Source organism: Dermacentor andersoni, chromosome 5, assembly GCF_023375885.2.
Source record: "Dermacentor andersoni chromosome 5, qqDerAnde1_hic_scaffold, whole genome shotgun sequence".
Taxonomy (NCBI): Eukaryota; Metazoa; Arthropoda; class Arachnida; order Ixodida; family Ixodidae; genus Dermacentor; species Dermacentor andersoni.
Window position 1 is genome coordinate 10,773,262 of NC_092818.1, and position 14,303 is coordinate 10,787,564.

Here is a 14,303-nt window from a genome sequence, read left to right on the forward strand (position 1 = left end):
TCGACGGTGAATTAGTAGCTTAATTCACCCTCGATTGAGAGTAATTCACCCTCATGATTTGTAGCTCCATGCTGCAGTAGAGCGAATGAAAATTTTTCCCTTTCATAATCTTTCCTCCACCGTGTGAGCTTCTGCAGAACTGATTTTCTGTCTTTTCCTGTATGTAATTTCCACTGGGCAGCTTGCAATACACATCAGTACTGAACGCTTATCACATTGTATTACCATATTTACTCAAAGCTAACGTGCACTTTTTTCCAATAAAACGGCTTCAAAAATTGCGTACGCATTAGCAACGACTACGACCCCAAATCTGCTTTATGATATTGCCATCGGCATTTCAAAATAGCTGCCTTGTACGCGCTTCAAGCCTAGCTGCTATAGCTTCCTCTGTGTGCTGTAGTACATGTGCTTAGGTTAGTCTCCCATCTGGCTTCCCGTTTTCTGCATTTGCTCTATCAGCATGCAAGTGCTGACTGCGAAGACACGCCGAGTTCATCATGATGCCGGAATTAAAAGGAAAATGATCTTGTGTGCAGAGGCGGACAGAAATCAGGCCACATTACGAGCATTCGAAGTTCCTGAAACTTGCATGCGGGACTGGCGCAAATAGATGGAGAGGCTTTCGACTCTAGTGGCTGCTGCGTACGGCACGGTTGCGCAGCCTCTATCTTGAAAGCCATCTGGAATGTGAACCTAGACGTCCAGGCACACGGTGCTGTGTTCTCGTCGCTTAGTTCGCGTTGAAGCGAGAGGCAGCACGAAGGTCAATTCGCTCGCTCCCGTTACTGCACTTCCTCACTCCAGCATTTTGATTGCGAGTTTCTGCGGTCATCAAGTGAGATGTTTTCGTGTTTGCTTGTGCGTGCGTGACACCAGGCTTGTTAATTTAGTTAGTAAGCAAATGTTTACAAGTTTATATGGCCGATAAAACTACTATCTTTACTTCGTATAGTTGTCTAGTAATTTGCAATCACAATCAATGCTTCGTTTTTCGTGCAAAACTACTGCTTTTTTTTAATTCATTGCAATTTCAGTGCATTGTGAGCAAATCATTGTTTTTGCAAATGAGAGAAAGTTGTATTTCTCTATGAAAGAATTAGGTGCACGGTTTTGTAAAAGACTTCTTTTTTTTAAGTCATGGCAAATGGGTGCGCGTTACAATGAAGGCCGTATTAGAATCGAGTAAATATGGTACTTCTCTAAGACACCTTAAGCTATTCGTGACTCCAAGTAAATGCTCGCTACCGACAACATTATACTAATCCACAAGAAGGGAGATGTCAAAAAATTGAAAAATTATAGGACCATTAGCTTACTCCCAGTATTATATAAAATATTTACCAAAATAATCTCCTATAGAATAAGGGCAACACTGGACTTTTGTCAACCAAGGAAACAGGCTGGCTCCAGGAAGGGATACTCTAAAATGGATCACATCCATCTCATCAACCAGGTTATCGAGAAATCCACATAGTACAATAAGCCTCTCTATATGGCTTTCATAGATTACGAAAAGGCATTTATTCAGTAGAGATACCAGCAGTCATAGAGGCATTACGTAATCAAAGAGTACAGAATGCTTAAATACCTTGGAAAGTATCTACAGATGTTCTACAGCTACCTTAATTCTACACAAGAAAAGCAGGAAGATACCTATAAAGAAAGGGGTCAGACAGGGAGACATAATCTCTCCAATGCTATTCACTGAATGCTTAGAAGAAGTATTCAAGCTATTAAACTGGGAGGGCTTAGGAGTAAAGATCGATGGCGAATGTCTTAGCAACCTTCGGTTCGCCGATGACATTCTTCTATTCAGCAACAATGCAGATGAGTTGCAACAAATGATTGAGGACTTTAACAGAGAGAGTGTAACAGTGGGGTTGAAGATTAATATGCAGTAGACAAAGATAATGGTGAGTAGCCGGGCAAAAGAACAAAAGTTCAGGATCGCCAGTCAGCCTCTAGAGTCTGTGAAGTAGTTCGTTTACCTAGGTCAACTAATCACAGGGAACCCTTATTATGAGAAGGAAATTCATAAAAGAATAAAAATTGGTTGGATCGCATACGGCAGACATTGTCAGCTCCTGACTGGAAGCTTACCATTGTCATTGAAAAGGAAGGTGTACAATCAGTGCATTTTATCAGTGTTGACATATGGGGCAGAGACTTCGAAACTGACAAAGAAGCTTGAGAACAAGTTAAGGACCGCGCAAAGAGGGATGGAATGAAGATTAGTAGGCATAATGTTAAGAGACAGAAAGTGAGCAGTTTGGATTGGAGACCAAATGGGTATAGACAATATTCTAATTCACATCAAGAGAAAAAAATGGAGCTGGGCAAGTCACGTAATGCGCCGGTTAGATAACCGTTGGACCATTAGGGTTACAGAATGGGTACCAAGAAAAGGGAAATGCGGTCGAGGACAGCAGAAGACCAGGTGGAGCGATGAAATTAAGAAATTCGCTGGTGCTAGTTGAAACCGGTTGGTGCAGGGCAGCGGTAATTGGAGATCACAAGGAGAGGCCTTCGTCTTGCAGTGGACATAAAGCAGGCTGCTGATGATGATGATGATGATGATGATGACAATGACGACGACGATGACCGCACAGCCACACCGAGAAAGAGCCGATCCAGGTTCAAGCTTGAAGTAAAAGAGGGTCTCCTATCATGGCATGTGCTGAATGCCTCGTAGTCCTCAAATCGTCCTGATGCTGCCGCGCATAAGCCCGAAAATGAAAAGGACAGATGTCGAAAGACTTTTGTTGTGTGCCATTATGCGTGTCATCGCGGTGGAAAGACATGTATGATTTCATCATTTCCCTAAAGAAGCAGACGACGCACGTCGGACAGCAACGTGAATAAGTTACTTCCACATTGGGAAAAGGTGACCGACACTATGCTGGTTTGTTCGAAACGGTTCACTCAGGATGACTTCTTCCCGACGAGTAGAACATTCCTTTATTTTTATTTATTGTACATATCTTGCCTGCACTTCAAGCAGCAGAGTGCACTTTATTTATAGGCAGGCACTTTGATAAATTATAGTGATGTATGCATGCTCTTCATTTGGTTTTGTTAGTTTATAGTTTCCTGCCACAGCATTAGTTTTACTAATACTTTAAGCTCCATAAATATTCTCGCTAATGTACTTTTGTTTGCAGGCACTGTAGCAGGAATGATAGCTACCTGCGAAGGTCTGAAGTTGATCGGGACACACATTGTGCTGTGAGGTGACATATCGTTTTCATAGCATCCGTTAGTTTAGTTGTGCCAGCAGAAGCTGTTTTTTCATTCAACGCAGGGAGTTGTCAGCTTATTTGCTCGCAAGAAATTTGGAAGCAACTGCAAACAGCACTTGTTCCAGCTTTGGAGCTTTCGACCTGCGCACAGTGCCACTAGTTTGCTTTCTGACACTGTGCACACATGTAAATTTTACTACAGCTGGTTCAATTCATTTCCAAGCCATGCATTTACAGTAAGACATGTAACTTTGCCAGAAAAAAGAATCCTCGCTAAATTTTAGAAACCTGTTGGAAGAAACTCAACTTGCTGTGATTGGTTGTTATTCACTTATTATTTTTTATTATTTTAACATACTGTTAGTCCCACTGGGACTGTTACAGGAGTGGATTTATCAGCAAGATACAGGAATACAGTACAGTACAGTAATATGCCAGTTACACATCAAGCGGGCAAAAATACAAACAGTATACAGTACAGTACAGTAATACGCCAGTTACACACCGAGTGGGCAACAACACAAAATCAATACAGTCTGAACATGATCATCAGGTCTAGATTGTTGACAAGACTGACGAGGCTGCGAGCTCAGCGAATTTTTTCAAGGAATCCTGCGCAGTTATAGATTGATCTAGGTCGTTCCATTCTCTTATGGCTCCAGGGAAGAAGGAAAAGTAATATGTGTTGTTAGCACAAGAATATTCATTAATCGTAAAGTCATGCTTGGGACGTGTTTCTCTAGAACGATTAAAACTAATGTAAGTAGCAGGATCCATGTTAAATGCGTTATGAATTAATTGATAAAGAAACTTCAGTCTATGGAGCGTGACGCGGCTTGATAAGGTGGCTAGGCTTGCGTAGGAAAGCAGCTCTGTGGGAGAATCAGTGCGCCGGTATCTATGGTAGATAAAACGAACAGCTTTTCGTTGAAGTGATTCGAGCATGTGTACATCTTTTTGCATATATGGAAACCAGACGACGTTTGCATATTCTAAGATTGGACGGATAAGAACTTTATATGCGAGTAACTTGGTATCTGAAGTCGCAAAGCGCAAGGTGCGCTTAAGGAAGTATAAACTTCATTGCTTTTTTGGTAATATTTTGTACTTGGGTTTTAGAGCTGAGATTATCAGAGATAATCACACCAAGGTATTTCTTTTCAGTTACTGTTCTGAGAGCACCGTTGCCAGTACCGTAAGGGAAATTAAGTTTTGTTTTCTTATTTGTGACAGACATCACTACAGTTTTTTCCATATTGATTGCCATTTACCATGTATTGCACCACTTTATGACGTTGCCCAAAGCTGTGTTTAACCTTATTTGGTCTGCATGAGTGTTTATCTTTTGGTGTAGCACGCAGTCATCCGCAAAGAGATACACCTTCACATCAACGTGGTATGTTATGTCGTTTATGTATAAAATGAACAAAAATGGTGCTAGCACAGAGCCCTGCGGCACGCCAGAAATGACCGGAACGATATCAGAAGCATGGTCATTGTATTGCACATATTGTCGGCGTTCTGATAAGTAGCTGGCTATCCACCTCGTAACGGGACCATCGCCAAGTATTTTGTTTAGTTTGAAATTCAGTTTAGCATGTGCCATGCGATCAAAAGCCTTTGAGTAATCAAGGAAAATTATATCAGTTTGACTTTGATGATTGATTCCCTCTGCGAGGTCATGAAAGATTTCTGCCAGTTGGGTAACAGTGGACAACCCTGCTCTGAAGCCATGCTGGTTTTGGTGAATGATGTTTTTAGTCTCGGGATGTTCTTTAAGAAATCTTAATAAAATGTGCTCAAGAATTTTACAACAGGTACATGTGAGGGATATAGGCCGGTAATTGGATGGGGACGTTACGTCGCCTGATTTGTGAATGGGCACAATTTTTGCTACCTTCCATTCAGCGGGCAGACAGCTGTCCTGAAGTGACTTAGAAAATATGAGGTAGAGATATTCACTGATTGGTTCGGCATAGTGCCTAAGAAAGCAGTTTGGAATTCCGTCAGGACCACAACTCTTTCTTTCATCAAGGTTCAACAAAAGAGAAAGAATCCCAGGTACACTTATGACCGGAGCGCCAGAAAGTTGTGTAGACTCATTACTATAGCACGCTAATGTTCCTAAAACACCGTTATCGGCGGTGAATATCGACTGGAAGTAATTGTTAAATGAGTCAGCTTGCTGCTTTCCACGTGTAGGCGAACTAGCAGTAACATTCTTTCTGTTTGAATACCTCCAGAACTTGTCCGGCGAATTTTTAATGAAGTTGTTAAGTGTAGTGCCACAAAATCGTTTCCTAGCTTCGAGTACTTTATTCTTTAATTCTTTTGTTAGCGAAGTTATGTTTACCTTTAGTTCTAAGTTTGGTCGTTGCATATTTCGTTGCCTCAACCTATTAATTTTTCGTTTCATGTGGATTATTTCTCGAGTAATCCACGGATTGTGCTTGCATCTTGCCTTCTTTTTCAAAGGGATAAAATTTGTGATGCAATGCATCACGTGCTCTTTAAATTGTACCCACAAGGCATCAACAGTTATGATACTCTGAACATACAAATCATAAAAATCATTAAATTCATGAATAAGATACGTCATAACAGCCGCGTCGTTCGCTCTGTTAATGCGCGCACATATTTCGTCGGACCGTGCTGGCGACCCAAGTTTGGCAAGAACAGCGTGCACAGTACCGTTTCATGGTCAGAAATTCCTTTTGACACTTCAACTTTACAATCATCTATTCTGAAGTAGTTACTAACAAACACCAAGTCTAGTATAGAATTGGATGATCCTTGCGCACGAGTAGGCTCTCTAACAATTTGTACAAGTTCTAAAGTGAATAGGATACGATACATGGCATTACTTGTTGCATCAGTTGAGCTTAAAGTATTCCAGTTAACTAGCGGACAATTAAAGTCGCCAGCTAATATGATCATAGAGCCATAGACATATTTATACATGTAATCAAACAGAAGATCCAAATACACAGTTTCAGCATTTGGTGGCCTGTAGACCGTGCCCACATTAACAGATTTACATTTCAAGTGAACTTTGCACCAAACGGCTTCTACACCAGGAATGTCAGGCATTTGCATAAAGGGTAGATCACGTTTTAAGACCAAGGCCACTCCCCCACCCCTAGATTCCCTGTCTTTGCGAATGATGACATAGCCCGGGGGAACGATTTCAGGAACTTCTCGCGTTTCACCGGGGTTTGAGAATTCCTGTGCGTGGCAGGTGTCTGTTGTGTTCCCAAGCCTGGGCTCTTACCTCAAACACTGCGTACTGCAAGCATGCACAAGTGACCTTAGCACACAGTGACTTTATCACATGTATCAGCTAACTATAAGAAGAAAGGTGCACCCCAACTCACAAATGGAACTCTCATTTGTTTTCATACCAACAGATACACTGACCAGGTAACTTAAAAAAGTTTTTAGCGGCATTCTGTCAGTGAACAATATCCGTCCGTAGCTTCTGAAGGCACGACAGGCATTCCTGCCTATAAGTTGTGGGATGTTATATGACATACTGCAACACAAGTCGCAGTGCAGAGTTACTTATAAGAAGGTCAAAAACAGTCAAGTATTGTACCTGTAGCAGTGGAGCAATGCCACGAACAAGTGCTTGCACCTTTCGTGGAGGCTCGCTATGCACAAACACTTACCTTTTCTTAACCTTCGGCTCACTGATAGGCTCTTTGTTTTTAAAGAAGCATTGATACAGCTCGCTAGGCAGGCTGGGCGTTTGCACACAAAGCACAACTATATCCGCAGTTTCATCACTGAAAAACTTGAGACCAGTCAAAATAAGGTTATCGGCAGTAAAGACCCTTTCGTCATCTACAAAACACCTAGATTCTACGCCACCGAGAAACTTGAGCGCACACCAAGCGAAAGAGCTGCCGTAAACTGGGATGCCATAGCCATTCTTGTTTATTTAGACAGTGTTGCCAGCACAAGTGATGAATTTTGGAGTTGCCATTCACGAATGAGAACTGAAATTTTATGTCTAAATGTGCAGCGTGGTTATTCTGCATTTTTGTTGTGCAGCACATTGCTGGTACAAGTGTGCTTGTGTCTTGCTTGTAAAGCTCTCTACTGCGATTACTTTGCATATCACCTTCTATACCATCAGTAGTATCCACTGCTTTCTCACATATTCATGGTGACGTGTCCTACTGACACATGCAGAAAGGCTTAAGCTGTGATGCATGAGTTACTTCATGACACAGAATTTGTAGAGAAGGCAAGTGTTAATTAAGGCCCTAATGTAGCATTGCCCAACAGTTGGCCAAATAGTTTTTGTTGAGAATGTGTTTCCCAACATTTGTTGGTCATTGACAAGGCCATTGACAGCGTACTTCTCGTGCTGTTGCATACAACGTTGGACAACTTGTTAGCCGGTGTGAATGGGCCGTATAAATAATTTTGATACACTGTACATAAGAATGCAATGGCCATGTAGCTTTGTGTCATGTGGGAATGCCTAATTTAGTGGAACTCCATTAAGGGAAGTATATTAAAATCTTGTTAATTTGGAAAATCGGATAATTTAGACTCGTCCTTTGGTCCCAGCTGGCATGTGCATTAATTAATTCAATCAAACTCTCGTTAATTCTACACATATCCGCACATCTGGCCACATACCTCCAATAGGGTAGCTCCGTCGGTCATGGAACTTCCGTTCCATGAAAAAACAAATGCGCTTCTGACAACTCTCAGACAAGAAGGTGGAGCTTTCGAAGCTGTCTGAGAAAAATCGAATGTGGCACAACGTACTGTCCCAAGCAGTCCGGAACTGATAATGGAAGAGACCCAATTAATTCGGACAACCCTCGGAGCTCTGTGAGCGTGGAGCACCTAACTTGTGCTACACAAAAGAGCAAAAAAGTGTTAGCGTTTGACTGAAACAAAGTGGCGGAGTCCGTATCACCGTAGTCATCATTGGAAATTGTATATGAATGACAGCAACGCCAGAACGCTTCGTGCCTACTTGTACCTTTAAAGCCTTTATCAGGGTGTCTACCAACCAGGAAAACCGGGAATTCTCAGGGAATTTGAATAGTCTGGAAAAACTCGGAGAAAACTCAGTGAATTTGTGCTTTTATTAGGCAAAATTAGCTGTAACTTTATTGAAAGGGAACGAAAGTCGTGTTAATGCTGGCTCCAGTAACAGAGGAATTGCAACATATTATCATTGACACCGTGTCATCGGCATGAGGTATTGCCAGAGTAGTTAACGACCGATTTTCCAGACGCCCGATTTTTCGAACATGCCCTATAATTCGCATGGCTTTGTGGCACCACCACGTACTCAATACGGTCAGTGTATATTGCCCTGACTGCATGTCTCAAATGGCATTAATGAAAGCCACCACCGCCGCCATTTTGATTATCTTGCCACCTTGAACCGGCACACTCGCACCAGATCCGCTGGCAACCGTAGCCATCACCGCGGCAACGTTAGGCCTAGCTGCTATTACGTTCGCTATTAAGCTTTTTGCCGTGCAGTGCTGTGGTTTTCATTGAAAGAATTCGCCATTGTCAGCTATGGCACCGACTCCGCCTTTGTAATCCTCATGATCAGCTTCGAAGCTCGCAGAGCACAACGCGTTGTGTAATGCGTCTCCGAAAGTTAGCTTTGCCTTAGTACAGCATTGTTACGCGGTGAAGGATAACAAGCGTGGGAAGGGGCAATTGTCAAGGGACACAGTATGTATTCCTTAATTATACACGCGTGCACCCCATCTTCTGTCACAGTACGAGCACCGATATGCTTAATGAGTGTACTGGCAGGCCTCAAGAGCTTTTTCAGGCATGCCTGAGGCAATTTTAGCCCTTAAGGGCAGTTAAAGACACGCATTCATTTCTTTCGGACTGCCCGATTTTTCGGGTGTTTTTGCAGCCCCTAGGGAGTCCAAAAAAATCGGACATTGACTGTACAACTGACCAAGACGATGCTTCAAATGACCCATGGGGTGAACGCGTGGCAGAAGGAGGATGAGAACAGAAAGGACCGACTCACCGAGGAATTAACGGGAAAGGAAGCGTGCCACCGCCTCTTTGAAGGAGCTTGAGCTCAAAAAACAAATTTTCGGTTGGTGCCGAGATGTAGGTGTCCCTCATTGAAACCAAAATAAACTCTTTAAAGCAGTGAAACCCAACACTGAGATGTTGTGTACGGGCTGAGAGTTTGTCAGGACAGTTGAGGTTGAATTTCCAGCTGCAGAGAGAGAATCTTAGTCGTGACAAAGTTCAGGCCTCATACCTATAAGCTTGCTATCAGTTGATAGAAATAGCTCATATTCAAAAATATTTACTTATGTATGCATCTCCTTTTCATTCGTATTTGAAAATGTTCGACACAATTTGGAATCGGTTTCGCCATTTTTTTCGCTATGCCCTCTGTTTTCTTTTTAAATAAAATAGATATTACTCCTTACTATTCAAACTGGATTTAGTCATTTTTTTGTTTCAACATGCTTACTAGAGAGTGACAGCACTGAGCAACATGGTGTCAGCCTGCCTTGACATAAAATAAAGTTCTGCATTCAGGGAATTTTGCAAAGGTGCTCAGGGAAAACCTGGAAAACTCGGGGAATTTGGAAATGTCAACTTGGTAGACATGCTGCTTTATTCTTGCATTTACCACTGTTCATAACACTGCATTGGCCACATGCCTTCATAACTGCATAGTCACTATCTTTGATCATGTAGATAGCCACCACAGTTTCTCCCGCAGCGGTCGCAGCAAACACTACTTTTGTTTTGACTCGGTGCGCACATCGGCTGCACATCGGCCACGTATCTTCATAACTATGTAGTCGCCATCCATGATTGGCTCCATAGCGACTGCGCTTTCATCTGCAGTTGTTGCAGCAAAGGGCAGTTTCGTTTTGACTCGGTGTGTACGACGGTCACGTGCCTTCAGAACCACAAGGTCACCGTCCATTGTTACATCGATAGTGACCGCAGTTTCATCTGCGGTGGTTGTCGCAAACAGTAGTTTTGTTTTGACTCGGTGTAAAGCTGTCAGGGATAAAGAGCACTGGCTACATTGTGGTGGAGGAACGATCTGTTGGTGACCAGCTCACTGGTGAGAAAATAATCGGGATGTGCGCATTGTAGTGAAAATTGCGCCTCAGATGAAGACAGGCCATGCTGCGAACAAAGTTGTAAGTCCTTCCTAGCTGCGAGCACTGATCAGTCACAGAATAATGAAAATTGCGGCTACCACTCTGTTTTTGTGCAAAATAGAAACAGGATTTGCTAATTCATTTGGTAAATGAAGGCGTGTTGACATAGTAAGCATTTGTTTATTGTTTTCTTGATACCCTCGGTAATTTGAAATTCGGTTAATTCAGACATTCTTTTCAGTCTCATGAAATCCGAAGAGGTTTTACTGTGTTGCATATTGCCAAACTCCATGCAATAGTAAATGGAAGTTTCCAGCCCTGAATGAATTTTTATGGTTTCTTTGTCATGAGTTCTTGCAATGAGTTTGCATAGACGTAATCATTTACCAAAAATGAGTTCATTCAAGGCCATGTGAATTGCGGTGGATGAGAGTGCTGGGGAGCAGGTAGATCAAGTTTGAATGAAACTAGCAAGCGTAGGTATGCTTAGTTGACATCTTGGTACACTAAGTGACCCAAAGATGCTGAACTCTTTGATTCTGTGTATAGATTATTCTTATCTAGGTGGGAGCAGCACTAAGGACACATACAACAGTGAAAGCAGATAGAAAGTGTTTGTTGCACTGCTAGGAATGAATTCTATTAAGGTGAAAGCATTGGCTAGTTAATTGTTCAACTAGTTAATTATTCAATGCTTTTACATTAGTAGTTTATTTTTGCCTATTATTTGTCTGCAATTTTCATGTGTGTGACTTGGTTGCTCTTTTATTTTTATTTTTCTGTGTTAGCACTGACTTATTCAGTGAGTTTTAGGGAGGAGTAAAAGAGCGTTTTGTCCCCTGTGACGAGTAACACAAACAAACCTTGCACCATGCTCTCTGCTTGCAGGCTGGGCCACCAAGCAGCTGTAGTCCATCTCAGGCACCAAGCGAATGCCGGCCATGTGGTGGTGTGCTAGAGGAGGACTATGGCACCCGTCGAAGCAACACTCGTGAGTGGCTGCTTGAATTGTGCACTGGTCAGCCCAGTTGAGGCCTGTTGTAAGTTGTAGTAGCAACTGAAGCTTTGCTTCCTTGGGGATAAACTCGCTTAAAGGCCAACTGCAACAAAATTTTGAACCACATAAAAAGCCTAGTTTAACATAATGTAGCTATAGAGGCGCCTCCATTCAAAATTTCACGTTTTATATAGAAGTGGAAGCGTAATGAAAAGCTAAAAAGAAATAGCATTTTTCATAACAAAACATGAAACAAACAAACAAAAAAGTTCACCAATGATTATGATATTCCCTAACGCAAAATTTGAGTGCAGCTCTATATGTGTTTTCATTTCACAACATATTGGCTGGCCTGGACAATGGGTCTTGTGCTGCACATTGCAAACGAAGCAAAGTGTGACGCCACTGCCTCGCTAATCTGCAAGCCGCAAAAGCCAGTGCATGGGTGACACGTGGGCGTGGTGCACAGAAGCCGCCAGACGACGCGCACTACTCTGGCGCTATCTCGTAGCCACCGTCACCGCACTACACTTTTCTTCTCACGCTTTCGCCATACCCTCCTTCTCTTTCTGCCTCATGATTCAGCTGCACCCTCCTTTCCACTTTCCTTCTCGTGGCTCTTCTCTCTCTCCACTTTTTCCATCCCCCGCTGCGTGCCACATTCACTTTCATCTTTCACTGTGTTCGTTTGCTGGGAGCGCCGACGCTCGCCGCAGCAATGAATGCCTAAAAGCTGCACTCTAAAATGCTGTCTTTATTGCTAATGTGAATTGATGCATGACCTTAAGGGGTGTGAGGCTTCCTGATGTGACCTCTGAGATAAGGTGACTGCCCGGCATGCTCAAAAATCTCGGAGGCACCATGTTGAGACTTGCATCATAGCAACAACCACCAGGAGCACATCCTGTTCGCTTAGGTGCCGAGGCTTCTAACAAAAAAACTGTGCAAATACCTACCCTGCACCTTTGCCAAAATTGCTTTGGGGCATACAGGGTGTCCCAACTCACGTGCCATGTTTTAGAAAAACCTAGATCGCTCTACGTGAATGAGACGAAGTGCGTGTTGTTGAGAGTCTTGTTGAGGAACCACCAGTAACTTTCTTGTCCCTGATATCCAATGAAATAATTAAAAGTAATTATACAACTTTTTAATTATTGTTCAAGTTGTCAAAATGTCAATGTTTTAGAGAATAGTGAGACATCAAACGGAGGCGTTTCGAGTAAGGCCTACATCAGGCGTAAACTTTTTCCGACAAATAGAGAAAGCCTGCGAAATATGAAAAATTCCACGTGACTGCACACCCATGTAAACGGAATAGCAGCTAGACCAATGTGAATTACACAAGGAACAAGTGCAGCTGCTATTATAAAAGAGGTCAATGAGAAGGAGTGTAGTTTTACAGAACACTTAACCAGTCTAGTATAATAGTAATAGGGTAATGGAAAGGAAAAACCAACAGCAGATAATTGGGTGGTTTGACAGGATTAGGAAATTATCCGGCATAGGATGGAGTCCACTGGCAAAGGAAAAGGGTTATTGGAGAACGCTGAATGTTGCCTTCATTCTGCAGTGGGCATAAAATGGGTTTATGATGATTGTGAGTTTTTCAACTTGGCCATCTTTGGAGCCTACTACAGGTAATGGTCAGTTTTCCGATGCGGTCTTGCATGGGAGACTTTGCAACTCTGTTGTGCAGTTGAGACACGGCTGCCATATGGACGCCCCGAGTCTGACCTGTACGAAGAACCAGGCAGTCGGCCAGCGCTAACAAATGATGGCCGTCGTCCTTTGGGTAAGTCGTGCAGTGGTCTACACCGTTGTTTTTTAAAATATGGCACGGCATGCAGGTGTAGCCTGCTGAAATACAGTAAAAGCTCATTAATTTGAATTCCGCGGGGATGCTATGAAAATTCAAATTATACAAAAGTCGAACTAATGAAGTCAGAGAAAAAATTGCTTGGTTAAAACGCATATATAGTCCAACATTGCGTGAGCATGCGCGCACACACGCTACGCCACGTTGGTGTGAACAACGTCTATACTTCAAATCACTGGCGCAGCCAATGTAACCGGACGTGGCCAACGTGGTCCGACATGCCCGATGTTGAGATGGCTCTTGCTCCATCTGCGTGTTCATCGCAGTTTCACCCGGGAAACGAAGCATCGATTGCGGTAGCACATTAATAGATAGCTATACGAAGTAAGGATAGTAGCTTTATCGGCCGTGTAAACTTGTAAACATTCGCTTACTAACTAAATTAACAAGTACGGTGTCACGCACGCACGAGTAAACATGAACACATCTCCTTAGGTGACCACGGAAATTCGCTGAAAAATGCTGCGCAGTGAGGAATTGTGGCAGTAGCAGCCAGTCAATTACAGCTCTCGCTTCAACACGAACGAAACATAGAAAGCGCATTGCATACGAAGCTACCAGCACTGCAAGCACTCTGCAAACATCGCAGATTGCTTTGAAGATGAGGCCCACGCGGGCGCTCAATTTGGCCACATTGTATATCGCTTTCAAGATACGGCACTCGCATGGCCGCACAGTAAGCAGTAGCCGCTGGAAAAGGACTCCCCTGCCCCTCTGCCTCACCTTTGCTTCACCTCCATGCCTCGTGCCTCACCCCCATGAAGGAGAGGGCACACATCCGCTTTGCCTTCCTCGGATTTTCAAATTAAGCCCAGATCACGTGTACGCTTGCAGATGCGCGTAAGCTCGTGTCTGTGCACCCATACATGCGGAGACTGTGCGACATGGCTTGTATGCGTGTAAATGCAGCACGGTTCCGGTGCCGCATTTCACTCGCACTCTGGCTGCCATGCATCAGCGCACTTGGCTATGCAGCTTCGACGTTGTACAATCAATGCTCTCTGAGCCAGATTTATATCTTGCGAAAAAGTCTTTTTAAGGCAAAAGCC

The 14,303-nt window shown here is 43.1% G+C and overlaps 1 protein-coding gene across 2 annotated transcripts in view; it reads left to right on the plus strand.

Moving 5' to 3' along the window:
- The window catches only part of pyd (zonula occludens-like protein polychaetoid), a 298,483-nt gene that overhangs the window by 218,439 nt on the left and 65,741 nt on the right, over positions 1–14,303 (plus strand). For both annotated transcript variants that reach the window (XM_055070109.2, XM_050177563.2), the window contains exons 15-16: positions 11,270–11,372; positions 13,075–13,170. In XM_055070109.2, the coding sequence (XP_054926084.1) occupies positions 11,270–11,372; positions 13,075–13,170 (199 nt within the window). The remainder of the gene's footprint in view (positions 1–11,269; positions 11,373–13,074; positions 13,171–14,303) is intronic.